The following is a 23,188-nucleotide window of genomic DNA, read 5'->3' as shown; positions in this document are numbered from 1 at the left end:
CGAGGCACATGGGGGAGTGGATGTGGGGTGGGGGTGCCAGAGGGGGGGGTGGAGGCGCCATAGGGGAGTGGATGCGGGGGTGGAGGTGCCAGAGGGGGGGAGTGGAGGCGCCAGAGGGGAGTGGATGCGGGGGTGGAGGTGGATCAGGACTAATGTTTTACCTAGATAGGTTAACCAATGAGAAGTGAATATCTCCCTGGGGCCGGGACACCTGGGAGGTATAAAAACAGATGTTGACCAGAAAGACAAGGCTTTTTGACCTTTGGATGACGGAGGAGATGCACTGCATGCAGGTTAGCTGCATGTAGGCCGTTGATCCTGTGAGAAGCCCTCAGCTGAGGATTAGATTTAGTGAGCTTGACTCACTGTTAGACAGTTAACTGCTTTGGCGGTCTGTGGATGCAGTGATTCATGCTCCCTCAGCTGAGTTATACTCTGTATCTGAACAGTTATTAGTTATTATCAACGATTGGTCATACTTTTTATTAAATACATTTTATTAGAACTTTTCGACTCCGGACATTTTCTTCGGTTCAGCACCAGGGGGTTTCTGAATACTTAACAATTTCTAAAAATTCTTCATATCTCTTCTGAAAACACACCGTTACTCATGTGGACCAACTGTTTTGGTGTTTAAAATTGGTTTACCAAATGTCATAGGTTCACAAAAGCAGTGAAATATCTGAATACAATGCTAGATACATGTAAATATATGTATATATGCCAGAGGGGGGTGGAGGTGCCAGAGGGGAGTGGAGGCGCCATAGGGGAGTGGATGCAGGGGTGGAGGTGCCAGAGGGGGAGTGGAGGCGCCATAGGGGAGTGGATGCGGGGGGTGGAGGTGCCAGAGGGGAGTGGAGGCGCCATAGGGGAGTGGATGCGGGGGGTGGAGGTGCCAGAGGGGAGTGGATGCGGGGTGGAGGTGCCAGAGGGGGGGCCAGAGGGGAGTGGATGCGGGGTGGAGGTGCCAGAGGGGGGGAGGAGGCGCCAGGGAGTGGATGGGGGTGGAGGTGCCAGAGGGGGGGAGGCGCCATAGGGGAGTGGATGTGGGGGGTGGAGGTGCCAGAGGGGAGTGGATGTGGGGGGTGGAGGTGCCAGAGGGGTGGATGGATGCGGGGTGGAGGTGCCAGAGGGGGGGAGGCGCCATAGGGGAGTGGATGTGGGGGTGGAGGTGCCAGAGGGGGGGGGGAGTCGAGGCGCCAGAGGGGAGTGGATGTGGGGAGTGGAGGCGCCATAGGGGAGTGGATGTGGGGGGTGGAGGTGCCAGGGAGTGGATGCGGGGTGGAGGTGCCAGAGGGGGGAGTGGCGCCATAGGGGAGTGGATGTGGGGGGGGAGGTGCCAGAGGGGGGGGGAGTGGAGGCACCATAGGGGAGTGGATGTGGGGGGTGGAGGTGCCAGAGGGCGGGGGAGTGGAGGCGCCATAGGGGAGTGGATGCGGGGGTGGAGGTGCCAGAGGGGGGAGGCGCCATGGGGAGTGGATGCGGGGTGGAGGTGCCAGAGGGGGTGGAGGCGCCATAGGGGAGTGGATGCGGGGTGGAGGTGCCAGAGGGGGTGGGCGCCAGAGGGGAGTGGATGCGGGGTGGAGGTGCCAGAGGGGGTGGAGGCCAGAGGGGAGTGGATGCGGGGTGGAGGTGCCAGGGGAGTGGAGGTGCCAGAGGGGGGAGTGGGCGCCATGGTGAGTGGATCTTGGGGTGGAGGTGCCAGAGGGGGAGTGGAGGCGCCAGAGGGGAGTGGATCAGGCGGGGTGGAGGTCCCAGAGGGGGGAGGTGAGGTGCCAGAGGGGTGGAGGCGCCATAGGTGAGTGGATGCGGGGTGGAGGTGCCAGCCAGGGGGAGAGGGCCAGAGGAGTGGATGCGGGGTGGAGGTGCCAGAGGGGTGGAGGAGGCGCCATAGGGGGTGGATGTGGGGGTGGAGGTGCCAGAGGGCGGGGGAGTGGAGGCACCATAGGGGAGTGGATGTGGGGGTTGGAGGTGCCAGAGGGGAGTGGATGTGGGGAGTGGAGGCGCCATAGGGTGGATGGGGAGTGGAGGTGCCAGAGGGGGATGTGGGGAGTGGAGGTGCCAGGGGGGAGGAGGCGCCATAGGGGAGTGGATGTGGGGAGTGGAGGTGCCAGAGGGGAGTGGATGCAGGGGGTGGAGGTGCCAGAGGGGGGGGAGTGGAGGCGCCATAGGGGAGTGGATGCGGGGGGTGGAGGTGCCAGAGGGGGGGGAGGCGCCATGGGGAGTGGATGGGGGTGGAGGTCCCAGAGGGGGGGAGTGGAGGTGCCAGAGGGGGGGAGTGGAGGCGCCATAGGTGAGTGGATGCGGGGGTGGAGGTGCCAGAGGGGGGGAGGCGCCAGAGGGGAGTGGATGCGGGGGTGGAGGTGCCAGAGGGGGGGGAGTGGAGGCGCCATAGAATCAGAAACAGGTTTATTGCCAAAGAATGTTCATATTAAAACACAAACAAACGAGGAACTTTTTTTGGCGGAAGGTGCAAGACACAAGGCACCAAGACACCGGTCCATGGCGCCATCTAGGAAAGGGTGGATGAAAGATGACAGCATAACATGAGGGAAGAGAGGCGAGAAAAAGCCACCCCCCGACTATGCCCCTAGAGGGGTACAGTGTGGGAGCAGGAGAAACAAAAAACACCATTGCACATAAGCACATACATCTTAGACATGACTTGCAACGAGTAGGAAGGGAGGGAGAGGAGGTAATCCAAAGACTGGGCGACAGCCCCGTCATTGGCGGCAGAAGGTAACCAGCACCGACAAGCAGCCAGGGTCCATCGCCGTCACGGGCGCGGACATGAACCCCGTCCTGTCACCCTGGGGGCAAAGCAGGCGAAGGCGTGGGATGGGGTAGTGAGTGCATTTCAGTTTGTTAAGTTCGTGTGTGAATGGCCCGGTGTATCGTCCTCCCCCAGTCCACAACAGACAAAGTTCTCAGTCCACAAGATGGTGGTTGCCATGGAGATGGCCTTGAAGGGCCTGGGAGAAAACAACCACAGGTGTCTGTGGATAGGGGAAGGAATGGGAATGAGAGAGTCTCGCCAGTGATCTTCGGGAGTTGTTGTTCCAGTCACGGCCTTGGGCCCGTCCTGGTAGAGGAGCCGAAGCAGATAAGATTGGGATTGTTTGGTCTTCCAGTAGCTGCAATTCAGTTTTGCGCACCCACTATTCCTCCAATTTCCTCCCGTTTGCCAATAGGATTTCAAATCGATCCAATTTCATTTGCAGAGCCGTCAGCTTCTCCACGATGTTGTCATTCTGACGGTTTAATGCCAAAGTCTGAGTGCCAACAACTCTGCCCAGCGTCAATCATGTCGGGCAGCCTTAGGGGCTTTAACGGCTGTCACCGTTCCTTAATTTTCCGATAAACCAGGGCAGCGCCAAATCCAAACAGCAGAAATCCTGTAATCAAAGTTCGAATATGTAGATGTCTTCTACGTCCTCCACGGAGAGTGGTGCTAAGCACAAGACCCGCCTAGCCCATCGCGTCCATCGTGTATCCAGCAACATTCGTCCCAGCAGGACAGGCAGGTTCCCCGAACCCGAGCTTCTCGTCGAGAAGATGGTGTCAATTGCGTTTAAGGACCAGTTGATTACGTCCATGGTTTTTAGTTCGAAGAGCGATGCGGAGAGAGTCTCACAAGTATAGAGACAGACAAGACATGACGAGAGAGCCAAGCAGCGAGGGGAAGGTCATGGGGAGGAGAGGGGGAGAAAAGTGCGACCGCCTCCGTCGAGTGGATGTGGGGGTGGAGGTGCCAGAGGGCGGGGGAGTGGAGGCACCATAGGGGAGTGGATGTGGGGGGTGGAGGTGCCAGAGGGGAGTGGATGTGGGGAGTGGAGGCGCCATAGGGGAGTGGATGTGGGGGGTGGAGGTGCCAGAGGGGAGTGGATGTGGGGAGTGGAGGCGCCATAGGGGAGTGGATGTGGGGAGTGGAGGTGCCAGAGGGGAGTGGGCGCCATAGGTGAGTGGATGTGGGGGTGGAGGTGCCAGAGGGGGAGTGGGCGCCATAGGGGAGTGGATGCGGGGTGGAGGTGCCAGAGGGAGTGGATGTGGGGTGGAGGTGCCAGAGGGGGTGGGCGCCAGAGGGAGTGGATGCGGGGTGGAGGTGCCAGAGGGGAGTGGAGGCGCCATGGAGAGTGGATGTGGGGGTGGAGGTGCCAGAGGGGTGGAGGCGCCATAGGTGAGTGGATGCGGGGTGGAGGTGCCAGAGGGGGAGTGGAGGTGCCATAGGGAGTGGATGCGGGGTGGAGGTGCCAGAGGGGTGGATGTGGGGTGGAGGTGCCAGAGGGAGTGGATGTGGGGTGGAGGTGCCAGAGGGGGAGTGGAGGCGCCAGAGGAGTGGATGCGGGGTGGAGGTGCCAGAGGGCGGGGAGTGGGCGCCAGAGGAGTGGATGCGGGGTGGAGGTGCCAGAGGGGGGGAGTGGGCGCCATAGGGGAGTGGATGCGGGGTGGAGGTGCCAGAGGGAGTGGATGTGGGGTGGAGGTGCCAGAGGGGGTGAGGCGCCAGAGGGAGTGGATGCGGGGTGGAGGTGCCAGAGGGCGGGGAGTGGAGGCGCCAGAGGGGTGGATGCGGGGTGGAGGTGCCAGAGGGAGTGGATGTGGGGGTGGAGGTGCCAGAGGGGGGGAGAGGCGCCAGAGGGAGTGGATGCGGGGTGGAGGTGCCAGAGGGGGTGGAGCGCCAGAGGAGTGGATGCGGGGTGGAGGTGCCAGAGGGGAGTGGAGGCGCCATAGGGGAGTGGATGCGGGGGTGGAGGTGCCAGTGGGGGGGGAGTGGAGGCACCAGAGGGGAGTAGATGCGGGGTGGAGGTGCCAGAGGGGGGGGAGGCACCAGAGGGAGTAGATGCGGGGTGGAGGTGCCAGAGGGAGTGGATGCGGGGGTGTAGGTGCCAGAGGGGGGGGGAGTGGAGAAGCCAGAGGGGAGTGGAGGCGCCATAGGGGAGTGGATCCGGGGGTGGAGGTGCCAGAGGGGGAGTGGAGGCGCCATAGGGGAGTGGATGCGGGGGGTGGAGGTGCCATAGGGGGGGGAGTGGAGGCGCCAGAGGGGGGTGGAGGCGCCAGAGGAGTGGATGCGGGGTGGAGGTGCCAGAGGGGGTGGAGGCGCCAGAGGAGTGGATGCGGGGTGGAGGTGCCAGAGGGGGGAGTGGAGGTGCCAGAGGGAGTAGATGCGGGGTGGAGGTGCCAGAGGGGAGTGGATGTGGGGGTGGAGGTGCCAGAGGGGGGTGGGCGCCAGAGGAGTGGATGCGGGGTGGAGGTGCCAGAGGGGGAGTGAGGCGCCAGAGGAGTGGATGCGGGGTGGAGGTGCCAGAGGGGGTGGAGGCGCCATGGGGAGTGGATGCGGGGTGGAGGTGCCAGAGGGGTGGAGGCACCAGAGGGAGTAGATGCGGGGTGGAGGTGCCAGAGGGGGTGGATGTGGGGTGGAGGTGCCAGAGGGGAGTGGATGCGGGGTGGAGGTGCCAGAGGGAGTGGATGTGGGGTGGAGGTGCCAGAGGGGGATAGAGGCGCCAGAGGGGAGTGGATGCGGGGGGTGGAGGTGCCAGAGGGGGATAGAGGCGCCAGAGGGGAGTAGATGCGGGGTGGAGGTGCCAGAGGGGGGGAGGAGCCATAGGGGAGTGGGTGCGGGGGTGGAGGTGCCAGAGGGGGAGTGGAGGCGCCAGAGGGGGAGTGAGGCGCCAGAGGGTGGATGCGGGGTGGAGGTGCCAGAGGGGGGAGGCGCCAGAGGAGTGGATGCGGGGTGGAGGTGCCAGAGGGGAGTAGATGCGGGTGGAGGTGCCAGAGGGGGAGTGGAGGCACCAGAGGGGAGTAGATGCGGGGTGGAGGTGCCAGAGGGGAGTGGATGCGGGGGGGGGGCAGAGGGGGTGGAAGCGGGGGGGGGAGGCACCAATCCAATATTCACATTCCATGAGTGCAAAGATGAAAAAAAAGGGACAAATTCCACCACTTCCATTTTTCATATCGGGGAGAGAGACTGTGATGTCTGGGTATCAATATCAACAGCGGGCCGTGGACTGTGTGTTCAGGGGCTGTGACACCACCGGGGTCAGCAGGGTCAAATATTTCACTTTTACATGTCAGCCAGATGTTTAGTTAGGGTTAGTGACTCCTACTGGGCGTCGGCTACGCCCATAGGATCCCAACGTCAGACCTGCACCACCTGATGTGGATAAGAAATGACCTTCAGGTTTCCCCTCAGAGACATTTCCATCCTTTCAGATGAAGCAGTTTATCCATCTATCTATCTATCTATCAATCACTAACTCACTGCTCTGTACGCATATTAAAGCAGCATTGGAGTGTTTGTTCTTCTTCTCATGGACGGACTACAGTTGGAGGATTAACACAGTCATTGCTTTGTGTTTTGGGAAGTTGCACCTGCAGATAGTTCGGATGCTGTGCGTAAAAGTCCCAAATTAGATTGTTTAACTTTTCCACTTTCGCCCATTAATGCAAACACCAGATGTGCTGTGATTCCTAGTGCAGAAATTAACCTTATTTATAGCCTACAGATCCGTGTTTACTGGCTACCTTCCGGAAATAATATGTTAAAAATAATCTGCTAAATCTTAATCGATCATGTAAAATATTTAAATTATTTCCATCGCTCTCCTTTCTGTGTATTCTCACACGCACTCTTGGTTACGGCGCCCTCTGGTGGATGAACCGCAGCGTGACCGGAACCATTTAGAGCATCTGAGGTTCTCAACCACACGGACGTGTTTTGGTGTAACACACAACAATCAGAGGAGCTCGGAGTGTCCCCTCTGCTCGACATGTGCCCGACAAATCGCGATTCCCCGGCTCATTTAAACTCTGCACGTGTGTAAGTGACGCAGCTTCGTGAATATTGTGACGTCTCGGAAAACGGCGTTTACCGCCAACTAGCTTGAATGCGCGCGAGCTCCACGGTTTTTATAGGAGCTCGCCCTTCACCCGTTAGCTCAGCTCGTTAGCATGTCAACAAACTTTGGACTGTAGTGTTTTATCTGGGTCGTTTACGTCACGTGGGTCTTTTAGCTCTTTGGCCTTCGGTTGAAATCTTCAGCGTGGACGTTTTTAGCTGACATACACGTTAGAGGTGACGTCAGAACCAGAACTGTTTATTGCCAAGTAAGATAACTAATAGAAAAATAAAAATATAAACACAATGCAATAATACGAGACATCATTCAAACATATTCAAATGTACAATACAAATATGCTAAACACAACAAGTGTGTTCACCATGTTTTTTTGTGTGCCAATACCACCAGTACTTTTTTATTTACAGCTACTCGTTCAAGTACATGTTTATGTACATGTACTTTCTCATCTGCATGTGCATTTTGCTGTCAATATCACTAGTACATGTACTTTTTCATGTAAATGGGTATGTACTTGTTCATGTATTTGTTTATGTACTTGTACACAGACTTGTTTCTGTACTTGTTCATGTACATGTTTATTTACATGTACTTGTACATGTTTATGTACTTGTTTATTTACATGTACATGTGTCTGTACTTCTTCTTGCTCGTGTACATGTTTATGTACTTGTTTATGTACTTGTACTTCTACTTGTTTATGTACTTGTATTTGTTTATGTACTTGTACATGTACTTCTTCATGTACTTGTTCATGTACTTGTACATGTATTTGTTTATGTACTTGTACATGTTTATGTACTTATACTTGTTCATGTACTTGTTTATGTACATGTTTATGTACTTCTACTTGTTTATGTACTTGTACATGTATTTGTTAATGTACTTGTTTATGTACTTGTACATGTACTTCTTCTTCATGTATTTGTTTATGTACTTGTACATGTACTTCTTCATGTACTTGTTCATGTACTTGTACATGTACTTCTTCATGTATTTGTTTATGTACATGTACTTCTTCATGTACTTGTACATGTACTTGTTTATGTTCGTGTACATGTACCTGTACATGTTTATGTACTTCTACTTGTTTATGTACTTGTACTTGTTTATGTATTTGTTTATGTACATGTACTTGTTCATGTACTTGTACATGTATTTGTTTATGTACTTGTTTATGTATTTGTACATGTTTATGTACTTCTACTTGTTCATGTACTTGTTTATGTACATGTTTATGTACTTGTACATGTTTATGTATTTGTTTATGTACTTGTACATGTATTTGTTTATGTACTTGTACATGTACTTTTTCTTCATGTATTTGTTTATGTACTTGTACATGTACTTCTTCATGTACTTGTTTATGTACTTGTACATGTACTTCTTCTTCATGTACTTGTTTATGTACTTGTACTTGTCTATGTACATGTAACTTGTTCACGTGCTTTTTCTTTGCCATCTGTCCATCTCCAGGTTTGAGGAGGCCGGTTCCGTCGAGCCCCGTCCAGCCGAGTGATGAGCGGCTCCAAGCCGGACATCCTGTGGTCGCCCCACCACCCGGACCGCTACGTGATCTGTGACTCTGAGCTGGGCCTGTACCGCATCGGGCCCGCGGGCGGCTCAGAGACCAAGGCCGGCGCTCTCCCGCTCTCCGAAAAAACCGCCGCCACTCTGCTCGCCATCAACTCCGACACCCCTTACATGAAATGCGTGGCCTGGTACCCGAAGGCCGAGCCGGAGTGTCTGCTCGCCGTGGGCCAGGCCAACGGCAGAGTGGTGCTCGCCGGCCTGGGCCCGAGCCACGACACCGCGTGCAAAGAGCTGGTGGGGAAGGAGTTCGTGCCCAAGCACGCCCGGCAATGCAACACTTTAGCCTGGAACCCGGTGGACAGCAACCTGCTGGCCGCCGGCTTGGACAAGCACCGAGCCGACTTCTCCGTCCTCATCTGGGACATCAGCAGCAAGTTCGCCCCGGAGGCCGCCGTCGCCGCCGAGAAGATCCGCCTCCCGTTCGCGGAGTTGGACTCGAGCGCGGTGGTGACCAAGCCGCTGTACGAGTTGGGCCAGAACGACGCCTGCCTGTCCCTCTGCTGGCTGCTCCGGGACCCCAAGCTGCTGTTGGCCGGCATGCACCGGAACCTCGCCATCTTTGACCTGAGGAACACCAGCCAGAAGACATTCGTCAACACCAAGGCCGTCCAGGGCGTGACGGTCGACCCGCACGTCCACGACCGCGTGGCGTCTTTCTTCGAGGGCCAGGTGGCCATCTGGGATCTGAGGAAGTTTGAGAAGCCCGTGCTCACGCTCACCGAGCAGCCCAAGCCGCTCACGAAGGTAGGAAGCCTTTCTTTGAGGAGCAACATGTTACATTTTTAATAATAATTGTGTTTTACGGATTAGATAAATAATAGTGATTTTGGTGTTAATTGTTTGCCGCTTAACCTGGAGGGCTATATTTCTTTTTAATTTTTTCTTTCTACGCCAAGACGGTTATAGTTACAGAACAAGTGGCTGTATTAATAATATTAATAGAACCGTGGCTAAGTAGGCACTCTTGATGAATGAATGTATTCAGATGTTTAACAGGGTTCGTACGGTCCTGAGAAACCTGGAAAAGGAGTTGGTTTCTTGTGTGTAAATAATTTATATCAATATTTATAAAATAAAAAGAACGATTGATATGAGGTTCCATTTAAAAACGTAGCGGTTGCTTTTTGCTGCGTGCGTATGGCAGCGTTCGTACGGTCATGGAACAGCTGGAAAAGTCATGGAATTTAAAAAATGGTTATTTCCAGGCCTGGAAAAGTCCTTGAAAGTTTTGAAAAAGTCATGGAAATTTGTTATATTCATACGTTCATTTACAGTTTGATTAAAAGAATAAACATTTATATCAATATTTATTCTTTTCATTAAATTATTGTCTCATTTATGTATACACCGAGATTTCACATCATATTTGGTTATGGAAATTTTGTTTAAAGTCATTTAATTTAAAAATGGTTATTTCCAGGCCTGGAAAAGTCCTTGAAAAAAATGAAATCCCCAAAGTTTTGGAAAAGACATGAACATTTGTTATATTCATATGTTCATTTACACAGTTTGATTAAAAGAATAAACATTTATATCAATATTTATTCTTTTAATCAAATTATTGTCTCTCATTCATGTAATAAATGAATGAGAGACAAATGACATATGATTTCACATCATATTTGGTTATGGAAATTTGGTTTAAAGTCATGGTAAGGCCATGAAAAAGTCATGGAATTTTAAAATGATTATTTCCAGGCCTGGAAAAGTCCTTAAAAAATGAAATCCCCAAAGTTTTGGAAAAGTCATGAAAATGTGTTATATTCATATGTTCATTTACACAGTTTGATTAAAAGAATAAACATTTATATCAATATTTATTCTTCTTACTGTCTCTCAATCATGTGTACACTGAGATTTCACATCATATTTGGTTATGGAAATTTGGTTTAAAGTCATGGAAAAGTCCTGTAAATCCATTGGTCAACATGGGTATGAACCCTGGTTTGATGTGTCGACACCAGTCTCACAAACCAAACATGCATAACAAACAATGAACCCCTCTCAAAGGTCTGTTCTTGATGATTTCTCCCTCCTCCTTGCAGGTGGCTTGGTGCCCCACCCGTAACGGCCTGCTGGCCACGCTGACGCGCGACAGCAACATCATCCGCCTGTACGACATGCAGCACACGTCCACGCCCATCGGCGACGAGGCGGAGCCCACCATCATCGAGCGCAGCGTGCAGCCCTGCGAGAGCCAGATCGGCAGCTTCGCCTGGCACCCGTCCTCCCAGAACCGCATGGTGGTGGTGTCGGCGGCCAACCGGGTCATGACCGACTTCACCGTGTTCGAGCGCATCTCGCTCGCCTGGGGCTCCACCACCTCGCTCATGTGGGCGTGCGGACGCCACCTGTACGACTGCTCCGAGGACGGAGCGGAGGGAGCGCAGGGCGCCATCGAGAGAGACATCGCCACCAAGATGAGCCAGAGGGCCCAGTCCAGGTACGGCCACGACACCGTCCAGGTGTGGAGGAACCACCTGCTGGCGGGCGGGAAGGACTCCCAGCTCAAGTGTCTGTGGTTTGATCTGTTTTATATCCTTTCTGATGATGACGAGGTGGAAATACAGTCACCCTGAAACTACCCGGTGGACCCCGGCCACACACCTCAGCCTATGTTAAATAGTTGAGTTTTAATCTTTCTTTTCTGGAGTTTTCTCTCTCCTTCCTCACAGCTGCTGGGCACATGTGCAGGCAGAGTAGTCGTTTTGCCCTTTGTGTATATATATATATATATATATATATAGTATTATTATACTTAATTCAATTCAATTCAGTTTATTTTATATAGCCCAATATTATGAATTTGCCTCAGTGGTCTTTACGATCTGTACACACATGACATCCCTGTCCCAGGACCTTACACCTTAATATTTAAATACAATTTTTAAGGCAGGTAAATATTATTAAAGTCGCTGTATAGAAGTTTCCTATAGTTATAAAAAGAAGATGACCCCGATGACAATTGCTGTTTTTTTTCTGCCAAGGACTTCTAATTTGACATTGTATTTTATTATTATTTTTTCTTTTATAAAGACATAAATATATATATATACTTATATATACATATATATTTATGTATATATATATCTTTATATATAAATTTATATATTTATATATATGAATTTATTTAGCATTCAGTCAGCCTTAATATATCCTAAACTTGAAAGTTTGCCTTCTGTAGTTTTGACTCATTCTTGTTTCGATGGTAAAAATGTCAAATGGATTTCTTGGATTCAGCTGCAGTCGTTGTTCTACTTTGGTCCCGTTAGCATCTCAGTAATGTGGTGAAGTTCTGTCGTCATCGTGGTTCCGGAGCACCTCGGGTCCGCCCCGTTCTGTGCCGTCAAAGTCAGTTACACTTCCTATCCCAGCATCACATATGAAGCAGTGTGCGGACGACGCGGAGCTGAAGCTGCAGGGGAACAAAGAGGCCGTGGTCTACTCCGGTATCAAGAACATCGTGAAGACCAGCTCGGGTGAGTCAGCCGAGGCGCCGATCGTCGGAACCGGCTGAATGTCCAATGTGACGAAACACTCTTTTGAGAGGAAGAATCGGACCCCGGTTAGATAGTGATGGTTCATATTGGTGTTATCCTACATTGATGGGCTCATTGAATACTCTGCGGATGCTTCCCCACCAGGCACAACGGAGAGCCACAAGTGCTGGAGCGGTTCGGACCGGCAGTCCGACGTGCCGCGGTACCACAGCGAGGAGCGCTGCCTCGCCCTGCGGCTCTGCGGCTGGATCAGCCGCGGGCCCGACATCGACGTGGAGGTCTTCCTGCGATCGCTGGAGCACGAGCGCGAGTGGGAGCGGGCGGCCGCCGTGGCGCTGTTCAACCTGGACATCCGGCGGGCCATCCAGATCCTCAACAAGGGAGCCACCGTTGACGAGGGTGAGTGGGTAGGAAGGAAGGAAGGAAGGAAGGAAGGAAGGAAGGAAGGAAGGAAGGAAGCAGGACAAACGCGCTCGTTTAATCTCTCCGATTCATTGTCTTGCTTCATCGGTAATGCTTTGGTCTGTAAAACATCAGGAAACAGTTTGAAGAATACTCGTCACAGTATGTCCTGGAGAACATGGCGTCTTGTTGTTTTGTCCAAAAACCCCAAACTATTTAATTATTTGTCTGCGACCAGCAGGTCTCTAGCTGGTCGGTCCACAAAAAGGTCCCCCTCCTCGCCCTAGGAGGCCGAAGTGTGTGTGTGTGTGTGTGTGTGTGTTTCTCCCCTTCAGAGTCTCTCAACAATTGAAGTGGAGGTCTGAAGGAATTTAAGAAATGTAGCAGCAGGAGTTCCTTGTTTTCCACACAACACTTTTCCTGCACAGCTTTTCCCACTGAGGATTAACACACATAGAGAAAGATTGTTTACCCACATCGTGACTGGAGGAACAAAACATTCCACCAATGTAGGTCAAATGTTTGGTTCTAATGTTTTCTGAACATGATTGATGGGGCGATGCTTGAGATAAGGTGCATCAGCACATCAAACAGCAGCTTGGACCTCAGGTCCTGGTTAACATCTGCCAACTACACAATAAAGTCGCTTCTAAAACACCAATATCTAGTAAAGTGATAATCTGCTGTGTTTTTTACTTTTATGAAACACATTAGCTAATTTAAAATTAAGTAATACACACTATTTAAAGCAAATATCAAAAACTATTAAATGTAAGTAATACAAACTATTAAAGTTAAGTAATAAAAACTATTAAAAGTAAGTAATACACACTATTAGAAGTATGTAATAAAAAACGTTAAAATGAAGTAATACACGATTAAAAGTAAGTAATAAAAAACGTTAAAATGAAGAAATACACTATTAAAAGTAAGTAATAAAAACTATTAAAAGTAAGTAATACACACTATTAAAAGTAAGTATTAAAAACTATAAAAACTATTAAAAGTAAGTAATAAAAACTATTAAAAGTAAGTAATACACACTATTAAAAGTAAGTATTAAAAACTATAAAAACTATTAAAAGTAAGTAATAAAAACTATTAAAAGTAAGTAATACACACTTAAAAGTAAGTAATACACACTATTAAAAGTAAGTATTAAAAACTATTAAAAGTAAGTAATAAAAACTATTAAAAGTAAGTAATACACATTATTAAAAGTAAGTAATACACACTATTAAAAGTAAGTAATAAAAACATTAAAAGTGAGTAATAGATATATCTTGCTCGATGAGTTCAGCGCTGACCAGCTTTCAACCGATTTTTTAGATTATTTTGAATGCTTACTCTCTCTTGCCCAGAGTTTGACGAGATCATCAAAGTAACTTTTGTATCTATCCACAAAATATTTGATTTAATTCAGTTTATAGCCAAACATCCCAAATGTACAAATGTGCCTGGGAGGGTTTTACAATCTGCAGGCGAAGGCGTGAAAGAAATATGAAGCTGCCGCCACGAGACGCTGAGCTTATCTTCGATCTAAACCTGGTAGACCAGTTTAAAAAAGATGAATTTACCTGCACCTCTAAAGCTCACTAATTAGCCATGTTACAGCTCCTTTGTTTACAAAAATGTGCTTTGGATATGATTGAAAGCTTTTTCTTTTCTTTTGTTGTTGCTTTAACAACCCTTTGGTTTCTCCCTTTGTCTTTATGCTAAGCTAACTAGCTTCTTACTTGGCGTGCAGACACACGAGAGTGTTATAACATTTTTCTAATCTAGCTCTTGGCAAGATAACGGATCAGCATTATTTATTACCACTCGCGCATTAAATCACTGAAGGTGTTTTATGTGAAACCAAACACACCAGACGTCTGCTTTACCTCAGAGAGATTGAGCTTTCGTTTGGCTCAGATGAAGCTTGAAGCCATCTCCCTTTTTAAACTTTAGTTTAGAAATCTACTCAAATAGAGATCAAGTGGTTTTGAATGTGAGCTAACCCTGTTTAAAAAAAGTAATTCCGGTTCTTCTAAACTTTATTTCTATTAAGCTAAAAAGCTAAATGACTGCCTCATACACCGTCCTCCTACATCGCTCTCATACATCTATATATCGTACATATCGTCCTCATATAACGTATATATATCGTCCTCATATGTCGTGTATATCGTCCTCATATATCGTGTATATCGTCCTCATATCGTCCTCATATGTCGTGCATATCGTCCTCATATGCCGTGTTTATCGTCCTCATATGTCGTGCATTTTGTCCTCATATGTCGTGCATTTTGTCCTCATATGTCGTGTATATCATCCTCATATATCGTCCTCATATATCGTGTATATCGTCCTCATATATCGTGTTTATCGTCCTCATATGTCGTGTATATCGTCCTCATATATCGTCCTCATATGTCGTGTATATCGTCCTCATATGTCGTGCATTTTGTCCTCATATATTGTGTATATCGTCCTCATATGTCGTGTATGTCGTCCTCATATGTCGTGCATTCTGTCCTCATATATTGTGTATATCGTCCTCATATATCGTGTTTATCGTCCTCATATGTCGTGTATGTCGTCCTCATATGTCGTGCATTCTGTCCTCATATATTGTGTATATCGTCCTCATATATCGTGTTTATCGTCCTCATATCGTCCTCATATGTCGTGTTTATCGTCCTCATATGTCGTGTTTATCGTCCTCATATGTCGTGCATATCGTCCTCATATATCGTGTATGTCGTCCTCATATGTCGTGCATTTTGTCCTCATATATTGTGTATATCGTCCTCATATATCGTGTTTATCGTCCTCATATGTCGTGTATGTCGTCCTCGTATGTCGTGCATTTTGTCCTCATATATTGTGTATATCGTCCTCATATATCGTGTTTATCGTCCTCTTATCATCCTCATATGTCGTGTTTATCGTCCTCATATGTCGTGTTTATCGTCCTCCTTTTTATTCCCAGGCGACCTGAACCTGAACGTGGTTGCCATGGCGCTGTCCGGCTACACCGACGAGAAGTCCTCCTGTGGAGGGAGATGTGCAGCTCTCTGCGGCTGCAGCTGAAGAACCCCTACCTCTGCGTCATGTTCGCCTTCCTCACCAGCGATACCGGAGCCTACGACGGCGTGCTGGTATGGAATCTCTCGCCGTCGAGGAAATAATAATGTGAAATAACAGAAAGTCATGAAACGCCTCACATGTGATCTGTCACATTCATCTCTTTAGACCAAAAGGGATGTGACTCCACAATTGGAACATTTAAGTTCGTTGCTTCTTAGAATTGAGGCGTGAAATACTTCCCTGCAGAACTGTCTGACATTTTAACATCAAAGGTAACGTTTAAAGTGACACTGTTAAAGATGTTTTCTTGTCTGCGTTTCAGTTTGAGAGCAGCGTTGCCGTGCGTGACCGCGTCGCCTTCGCCTGCATGTTTCTCAGCGACGCCCAGGTAACGCCACACTAAAGCCAATCCCTGCACACGCCGTCACTTCCGTTAACACCATTCCCTAATTTCAGTGTACGTACGGTCATGGGGAAACTTGGAAAAGACGTTCAATTTTAAGAAGGTTATTTCCAGGCCTGGAAAAGACCTTGAAAATAAATGAAATCACAAAAGTTTTGGAATAGTCATGTAAATGTGTAATATTCACATTTTCATTTACGCAGTTTGATTAAAAGAATAAACATTTATTATATCAATATTTATTCTTTTAATCAAACTATTGTCTCCCATTCATTTGTGTCATATATACTAGTGTATACGCCGAGATTCCACAAAATGTTTAATAATTTAGTTTAAAGTCCTGGAAATCCGTTGGTCGACATGTACGAACCCTGTAGATATTGATGCTTGATTTTGTGACATTCTTCTCTGATTTGTGATTTGCATTTATTCAATATCCGCTAGCTGCCTCGCTACATCGACAAACTGACCAACGAGATGAAGGAGGCGGGGAACCTGGAGGGCATCCTGCTGACCGGTCTGACCAAAGATGGCGTGGACCTCATGGAGAGCTACGTGGACCGCACCGGGGACGTCCAGACGGCCAGCTTCTGCATGCTGAAGGTATACAGACTCGGACAGAATTCATGCACCGTAGTCTTTTTTTAACTTGATTAATTTGATTTTTATTTATTTATTTTATTTATTTTATTTATTTATTTTATCTATTTAATCTATTTTTTTTAAATCTATTTTTTTTTACATTTGACATTTTCTTTTGTAATTTTTAGTTTTTAAATGTAATATTTTATTTATTTTATTTATTTTATTTATTTTATTTATTTTATTTATTTCATTTATTTTATTTATTTTATTTATTTCATCTATCCTTACTGATGTATTTCGCTCCTCGAGGTGCATTTCAGGAGAAGTCACAGGCCGGAGGAGACAAGGAGGTACACAATCTAGAAATTGAAGCGGGCCACTGTTTGTTTGGGGTTAATCTGTCTCTCTTAAAAGGTTTGTTTTAAAAATCGAATTTACTGTTAAATGAACTAGTCCTACTTGCCCTCCTTTTGAATAACGTTATAAAAGACTTGCCCATAGAGGAATCTGAATGGCCAACCCCCCCCCCCCCCCCGTGCCATTTATTGTGAGGCGATAACAATGCCCTATTAAACGTACGTTGTGCCATTCAAACTGCAGATGTCTGCTTGAAAGTACAACATGTGGCAGTCAGTGACCCCAAAATAAAAGCTTCAATCATTCACCTCAATAAACTAAACGCAAAACTGCAACAAAAGGCGGGGGAAAAACCCGCACCTGTCGGACTAATCGCATCCTCTGATGAATCGTAAAGGCTCTTGCTAAAACTTGCCTCCTCATTTGTGAAAGGCCGCCACGGCGACACAATCGCCAGCTTCCATAACAATGAGTGGTTTTCTCTCACGCACTTGTTTCTATAAAGGAGGCTATGTAAACTCAAGCGGGGGAACAGGTCCGTAGCGTATTGAACGCGCTGTCGTACGACTCCTGTCCTCACCTGCCGCTGAACAGATGTCTGTTCGCCTCGATGCGTCCGCCACCTTCGCATACGTTTACGCAGACATGTACACATTCCGCCCGAGGGACGGGTGCAGCGCGGGCGAGCCTCCTTGTTTCCCGTGACCTACTTCCCGGTGCCGACGCGTACGCCGCCGTGAGCGTGTGAACCGTGCGGCTGAGGCGTAACGCCGGTCCTCCCACAGGGTTCCCCGGGCGACGCGCTGAAAGATCCCCGAGTGCAGTGCTGGATCGAAAACTACCGCAACCTGCTGGACGCCTGGCGGTTCTGGCACACGCGGGCCGAGTTCGACATCCACCGGGGGAAGCAGGACCCCAGCTCCAAGCCCCTGGCCCAGGTAACGGACACCTGTACCCAGCATGCCGTTTGGTAGAGTAACAACAGGTAATATTGTTGCGTGCTTTACCCAGCATGCCGTGCGGTGGTGCAACCGTTAATAGGGGTTCCTTCTCAAGAGACTCCACGGTGTGTATCTTGAAGACCTGCAGAGCTCTCACACGACTCTTCTGATTATTGTACGTCTGTGAAAGCTCAAACATTCTCCGGCTTCTCTCGAGGACGTTGGGAAATTATTCACGACTAGAGTTTTTAAAAGCCGCAAAATAGCGAATAAATTATTAATGAAGACGGTGGTAAGCTGCAGCCATAAATCCTTGTCTTTGATGATTGCTTCATTATCGGTTGCCGGTGGTGTTTGTGCCAAGCTCTTAAAAACCTGTGTCCTCATGAGCTGCTCTGTTGTTCTCTCCGCTCCACATAGCACACGAGTACTTAAAAACAGATCCTTTTATGAAGCGGAATGCTGAGAGCGTGTCCCGAGCACGAGGATGACCTCGGCCCCCCCTAAACCGCAGCCGCCGTTCCAATATTCACGGTTCAGCACACCAGGATCATTGCAGCGTTGTCCCCGCTGCTTATCGGCCTCCCAGTGCAAACCGGGACAGCTGGCGAGCGTGTGTGCGCGCGTTGTGTTTTTTCTTCTTCTTCTTCTTTCCCTTCATGTTCGCCGGCCCCCTTATCAAGCCGCGACCTTTGTCTTTGTTCCCGTGCGCCAGGTGTTTGTGAGCTGCAACTTCTGCGGCAAGTCCATCTCCTACAGCTGCTCGGCGATGCCCCACCAGGGCCGCGGCTTCAGCCAGTACGGCGTCAGCGGCTCGCCCACCAAGTCGAAGGTCACCAGCTGCCCCGGCTGCAGGAAGCCGCTGCCGCGCTGCGCGCTCTGCCTCATGAACATGGGCACGCCCGTCTCCAACTGCCCAGGTGAGCGCGCGCCGGAGGGGATGGCGTGGACTTTGACCGGCGTTCAGAGGCGGTTGCACCTGGACGCTCATCGGCCCGATCCAGTTCCTTTTTTTTTAAATTAGGTTTTTTTTTTTATTGCCGTGACGGACTATCTGTCTCACGACAGTCAAACTTTATTGATTGCCAATATTGACTTGTGGATAAATCCTTTTTCTATTTTTTTTTTCTTTCTTCGCCAGTGACGGGGAAGTCGGAGGAGAAGGGGGACCTGACGAGGGAGAACAAGCTCGCTCAGTTCAACAACTGGTTCACCTGGTGTCACAACTGTCGCCACGGCGGCCACGCCGGACACATGCTCAGCTGGTTCAGGTGGGGCTCTCGCTGGATGCTGCTCGGGTGTGGATACGTGGAACCAAAACAAAATAAATAATCCAATATATTAGCGCAAATCAGGACGATTGATCTTTTTTCTGTCAACTGGCAGCACGGTGGCTCAGTGGTTAGCACTGTCGCCTCACAGCAAGAAGGCTCTGGGTTCGAATCCCGGTCGTTCCAGGTCCTTTCTGTGTGGAGTTTGCATGTTCTCCTCGTGTTCTCCTCGTGTCTGCGTGGGTTTCCTCCGGGTACTCCGGTTTCCCCCACCATCATAAAGACATGCACCGCAGCCTCACCCCGGTTTGTATGGATGTGAATGAATGTTGGTGGTGGGGGAGGGGCCGGAGGCGCTGATTGGCTGCCACGCTTCCGTCAGTCTGCCCCAGGGCAGCTGTGGCTACTGATGTAGCTTACCACCACCGGGATGACTGTGTGTGTGTGACTGCTGGACTCTGTAAAGCGACTTCGGGTGCCTTGAGAAGCGCTATATAAAATAAATGATTATTATTATTATTGTTAACTCTTTATGTCCTTAACCCTTGTGTTGCCTTAGGGTCATTTTGACCCGAATCAATATTACACCCTCCCCCCGCTTTAGGATTAATTTGACCCCATTCAATGTTTAATGTCGGTGTTCTTTCGGTAGTCAACAAACAAACATAAAGTGCCTCACACTTAAACTTGGAAAACAATATTAATTCTAATAATTTTCTGGAGGTTTTAATTGCTGGCGTCAAATTGAACCCAAAGGGTAAACTATGTTAGTAAATATAAAGGTAACAGGAGGGTGAATCATTGAATCGGGTAAAAATGACCCAAAGGCGGGGGGAGGGTGTAATATTGATTCGGGTCAAAATGACCCTAAGGCAACACAAGGGTTAAGAGGCAGTTAGATGACGAGAGTTATTTATCCCACTTTAGGTTATCGCTCTGCGATTATCGTGGCAGGCAAAGTGATTCGACTATCTATAAAAAGTCACTTCTACTCAGAGACACCATCCCTTAAATAGAAAGGTGTACGTAATGTTGTGGGGATCCTGTTATAGAAGGATGGCTGGTGGTTTGGAGGCAGTCCTCTCTGATCCCGTTGTTTTCCTTCAACAGTAGCGTGTACTAAAGCAATGTTGAGTAGAAATCATTTTACTGTGGCAAAAAAAACTCTGCTTTATTATTAAGCTAAAAAATAATGAAAACACAGAAAATTAAGTAATAATTCTTTAAACTCTTTTTTTGTATCAGGCAAAAAGAGAAATTTCTCCCCCCTCAAATATTTTTGTTTGGCAGACAATTCTGTGTTTTCCATGAAAACTCACTTTTTATTTATCAAATTAATTGCAAGATGAATATAACATATAGTCAAGACATTAACAAGTTTATAAATAATGATTTTTATTGTAAATATTAATGTAGTTCTTCTTGTGGCTCAAAGGAAGGCCAGTTTTATAGCTTCTCTCACCAGCGTAACTGTTTTCAGCTGCGCTCACATAAAAAGGGTTTTCAAGGGTTTTCTACCCCTCCGTTAGTCTTCTAAGGCGATAACACAATGTACCACTAGAACACTGGAGATGGGCCTCTACACACCTCTGTAGAGACTTCATTAAACACCAGAGAATAGTCATCTACACATTAACTGTGTAGAGAAAGTATTTATGATTCATTTAATGTTATCTTCATTGACAAAAACAGTCTTTTACTCTGAAAAATATGGACATTTTCAAACTTTAGTAGTATATACATATCATTTTTTCATTAACCTTCATGTGTCCGCTACAGAGACCACACGGAGTGCCCAGTGTCTGCGTGCACGTGTAAATGCATGCAGCTGGACACCACGGGCAACCTGGTGCCTTCCGACGGCAGCTAAACGGGAGACGCTCGTCGGGAAGCGAAGCCAGGAGCGGCGACCAGCCAGAAGCCCCCCCGGTGCACGCCGCGGACAAAGGGAGGCCAGCAGCAGCAGCAGCGTCCTTCTCCCGACGCGGCTGCTTGAAGAGAGCGACACACAAGCTTAAGATGTAGTCTCGTGAAGTTAATGTTATAACGGAGCCCTGTGAGAAGAAGGCAGACGGTGTGTGTGTGTGTTAAAAATAACTGAATCAATGATGGGAAAAAAAGGGAGCAAATGCAAACTCTACTGCTCCGCTAATGTAATACAAGAGGCTCGGCTTTAATCGGCCTCTTCCCATCTAACCTGAATCAGGCTTTCTAGTTTTATTGTGACCTATTAACACAAAAATGTCCACTCACACATCGGGTTGTAAAGCTTGTTATCGCAGGTGCCAATGTGTGTATATTTTTCGGGCTTGTGTCTTAACACGCTATTTAACGTGCTGTGTTTTGTCTTACGAAAAGGATCTTCACATACCTCGTGGAAGTATTGTTTTGGGCAGGAAGGGAGGGAGGGTGATGGAGTGGAGCGCACAATAACCACACTCTTGCTCTCTTCGTGTTCCTCTGTGCCACTCTTCATCTGGCATTGTGTGTGCGTGTGTGCGAGGGCTTCCAGTGTTGAAGGGGTGGATGAGGAATTGGAGACGGGGGTGCGATGGGTGATGAGGAGCGAGAGGCGGGAGGCTTTCGTCTGTATGCACCAGCCCACTCCAGGCCTGTGGTCCATGAAAGAAGCTCGCCAGAAAACAGCAGCTGCTCGGCACTCTGACAAGACCCTCCAGATTGTTCCCCTCATAAAGAACCTCAGCTGCCGGAACACTATTGACTCAAAGAGGAGGGCGAGAGAACACACAGCCTGAGCCCCCCCCCCCCCTTTACACCCTCCGACATACACAGACTTGCCCTCTTTTTCTTTCTCCCTCTGCGGTGCCCAAATTGCAACCCCAAAAAACTATGCATACCTCACATCAATCCAAGGATGGGCGCCGTCTTTGGGGTAAGGGGGGGGGGCCGGCCGGCCGTGTGTAAGCCGCATTGTAAATGTTTTTTTCTCTCTTTCGCTGCCACTCTCCCCGCGCTGTCACTAACCCAGGGAGGCATTGTAAGTGAGAGGCGGCCTGCACCAGAGCTGGCTAAATCACTTAGTCATGGAGGGAGGAGGAGGAGGTGGAGGAGGAGGATTTGGGGGAGGGGGGGCCACAGGAGCTACTGTATGCCGCTTTCACCAGGATCTCTACCCGGTGGGAGGTTTCATAGGCCTGCGTGCCCTTTTGTGAACTATTTTGGAGTGGAGCTGACAAATTGGCGAGCCATGTAGCGTCCCGAAAAGTACAGGGTGGCTGGAATTTCATCCTTTCAGTGTTTCTTGTCTTGTTTTTGCCCCTTTAAAAAAAATAAAGTCCGAATGACAAATTGGAGCACTGCTGAATGGGGTGTTTTCCATAAGGTTACATGGTTTATTTTTACATTATGGTGTTTCAGAGACCCAGATGGCGTGGGTTTCTCTACCCCGTACGTTCTTTATCTTCGCTTGAAAGCATTTTGAGTCACACATTATTCTCCCATGGGAACTCCCACAGAATCACAGATTGTTAGTGCAGGCTGCAAGATGGACACCGGTGGAAAAAACAATAGATGGATCAGATGTGGTCGTACATCTCTTGATCTTGGATTAAAAGTTCATTCTTAACCTTCATAGCAGCAGTCAACACAACCATCTCTACACAAAGACTATTCATATTTTCTGGAGCTCTCAGTCATCCTGACCAGATAGTTTACCCAGAAGTCAAATTTCCTTTTTTCTTCTTCTTGTGAATGTACGCTTGGATGTTAAGAGGGAAAATCACCCTGGACCTTTTATAAACAATAACAAAAAATACATCAACAATCTCACCACAATGAACTTTACAGCTCAAACGAGGCTAAACAAAGATTGTAACTGTTTAATACAACAATGTAAATTGTGTTTACAAGGCTGGAATAAATGTGTTAGTCCCTTATTGGTCCGCAATGGGAAAAAAGGAAGCCGAGAATCTACTTTTCCACAAAAGCAGACGCCATCTGGTCGTGTAATAATGATTGAGAGCTCCTTAACGGCTGCTAATGTACTTCCCCTCCTGTAATATTGTATTTGATCATACTTTATTCAATATACATGGAGGTATCGTTCATGTGCAATAGTATGTTTTATCCCGTAAGTTTGTTTTCACATCTTAATTTTAGCAAATAAACTTGTACCCACAGTCGGAAGACATGTCTCACCTGATTGGACGAAAGTGCGATCAATAGAAAAACCTGCGCCAATCAGCGACAT

General features: G+C 48.4%; 1 protein-coding gene across 1 annotated transcript; it reads left to right on the top strand.

The window, feature by feature from the left end:
• Positions 1 to 6,723: 6,723 nt before the first annotated feature.
• On the top strand, positions 6,724 to 22,325 carry mios (missing oocyte, meiosis regulator, homolog (Drosophila)). The gene is given in 13 exon segments (XM_056444203.1): positions 6,724 to 6,814; positions 8,331 to 9,191; positions 10,493 to 10,986; positions 11,832 to 11,926; positions 12,092 to 12,346; positions 15,324 to 15,380; positions 15,383 to 15,492; positions 15,744 to 15,809; positions 16,269 to 16,427; positions 17,552 to 17,704; positions 18,423 to 18,627; positions 18,849 to 18,978; positions 20,758 to 22,325. Coding segments are annotated over 12 exon segments (2,634 nt in total). The 5' UTR covers positions 6,724 to 6,814; positions 8,331 to 8,372; the 3' UTR covers positions 20,849 to 22,325.
• The last annotated feature ends 863 nt before the right edge of the window (positions 22,326 to 23,188 follow it).

Source organism: Pseudoliparis swirei, chromosome 22 (assembly GCF_029220125.1).
Source record: "Pseudoliparis swirei isolate HS2019 ecotype Mariana Trench chromosome 22, NWPU_hadal_v1, whole genome shotgun sequence".
NCBI lineage: Eukaryota > Metazoa > Chordata > Actinopteri > Perciformes > Liparidae > Pseudoliparis > Pseudoliparis swirei.
This window is presented reverse-complemented; position numbering and strand designations above follow the sequence as displayed.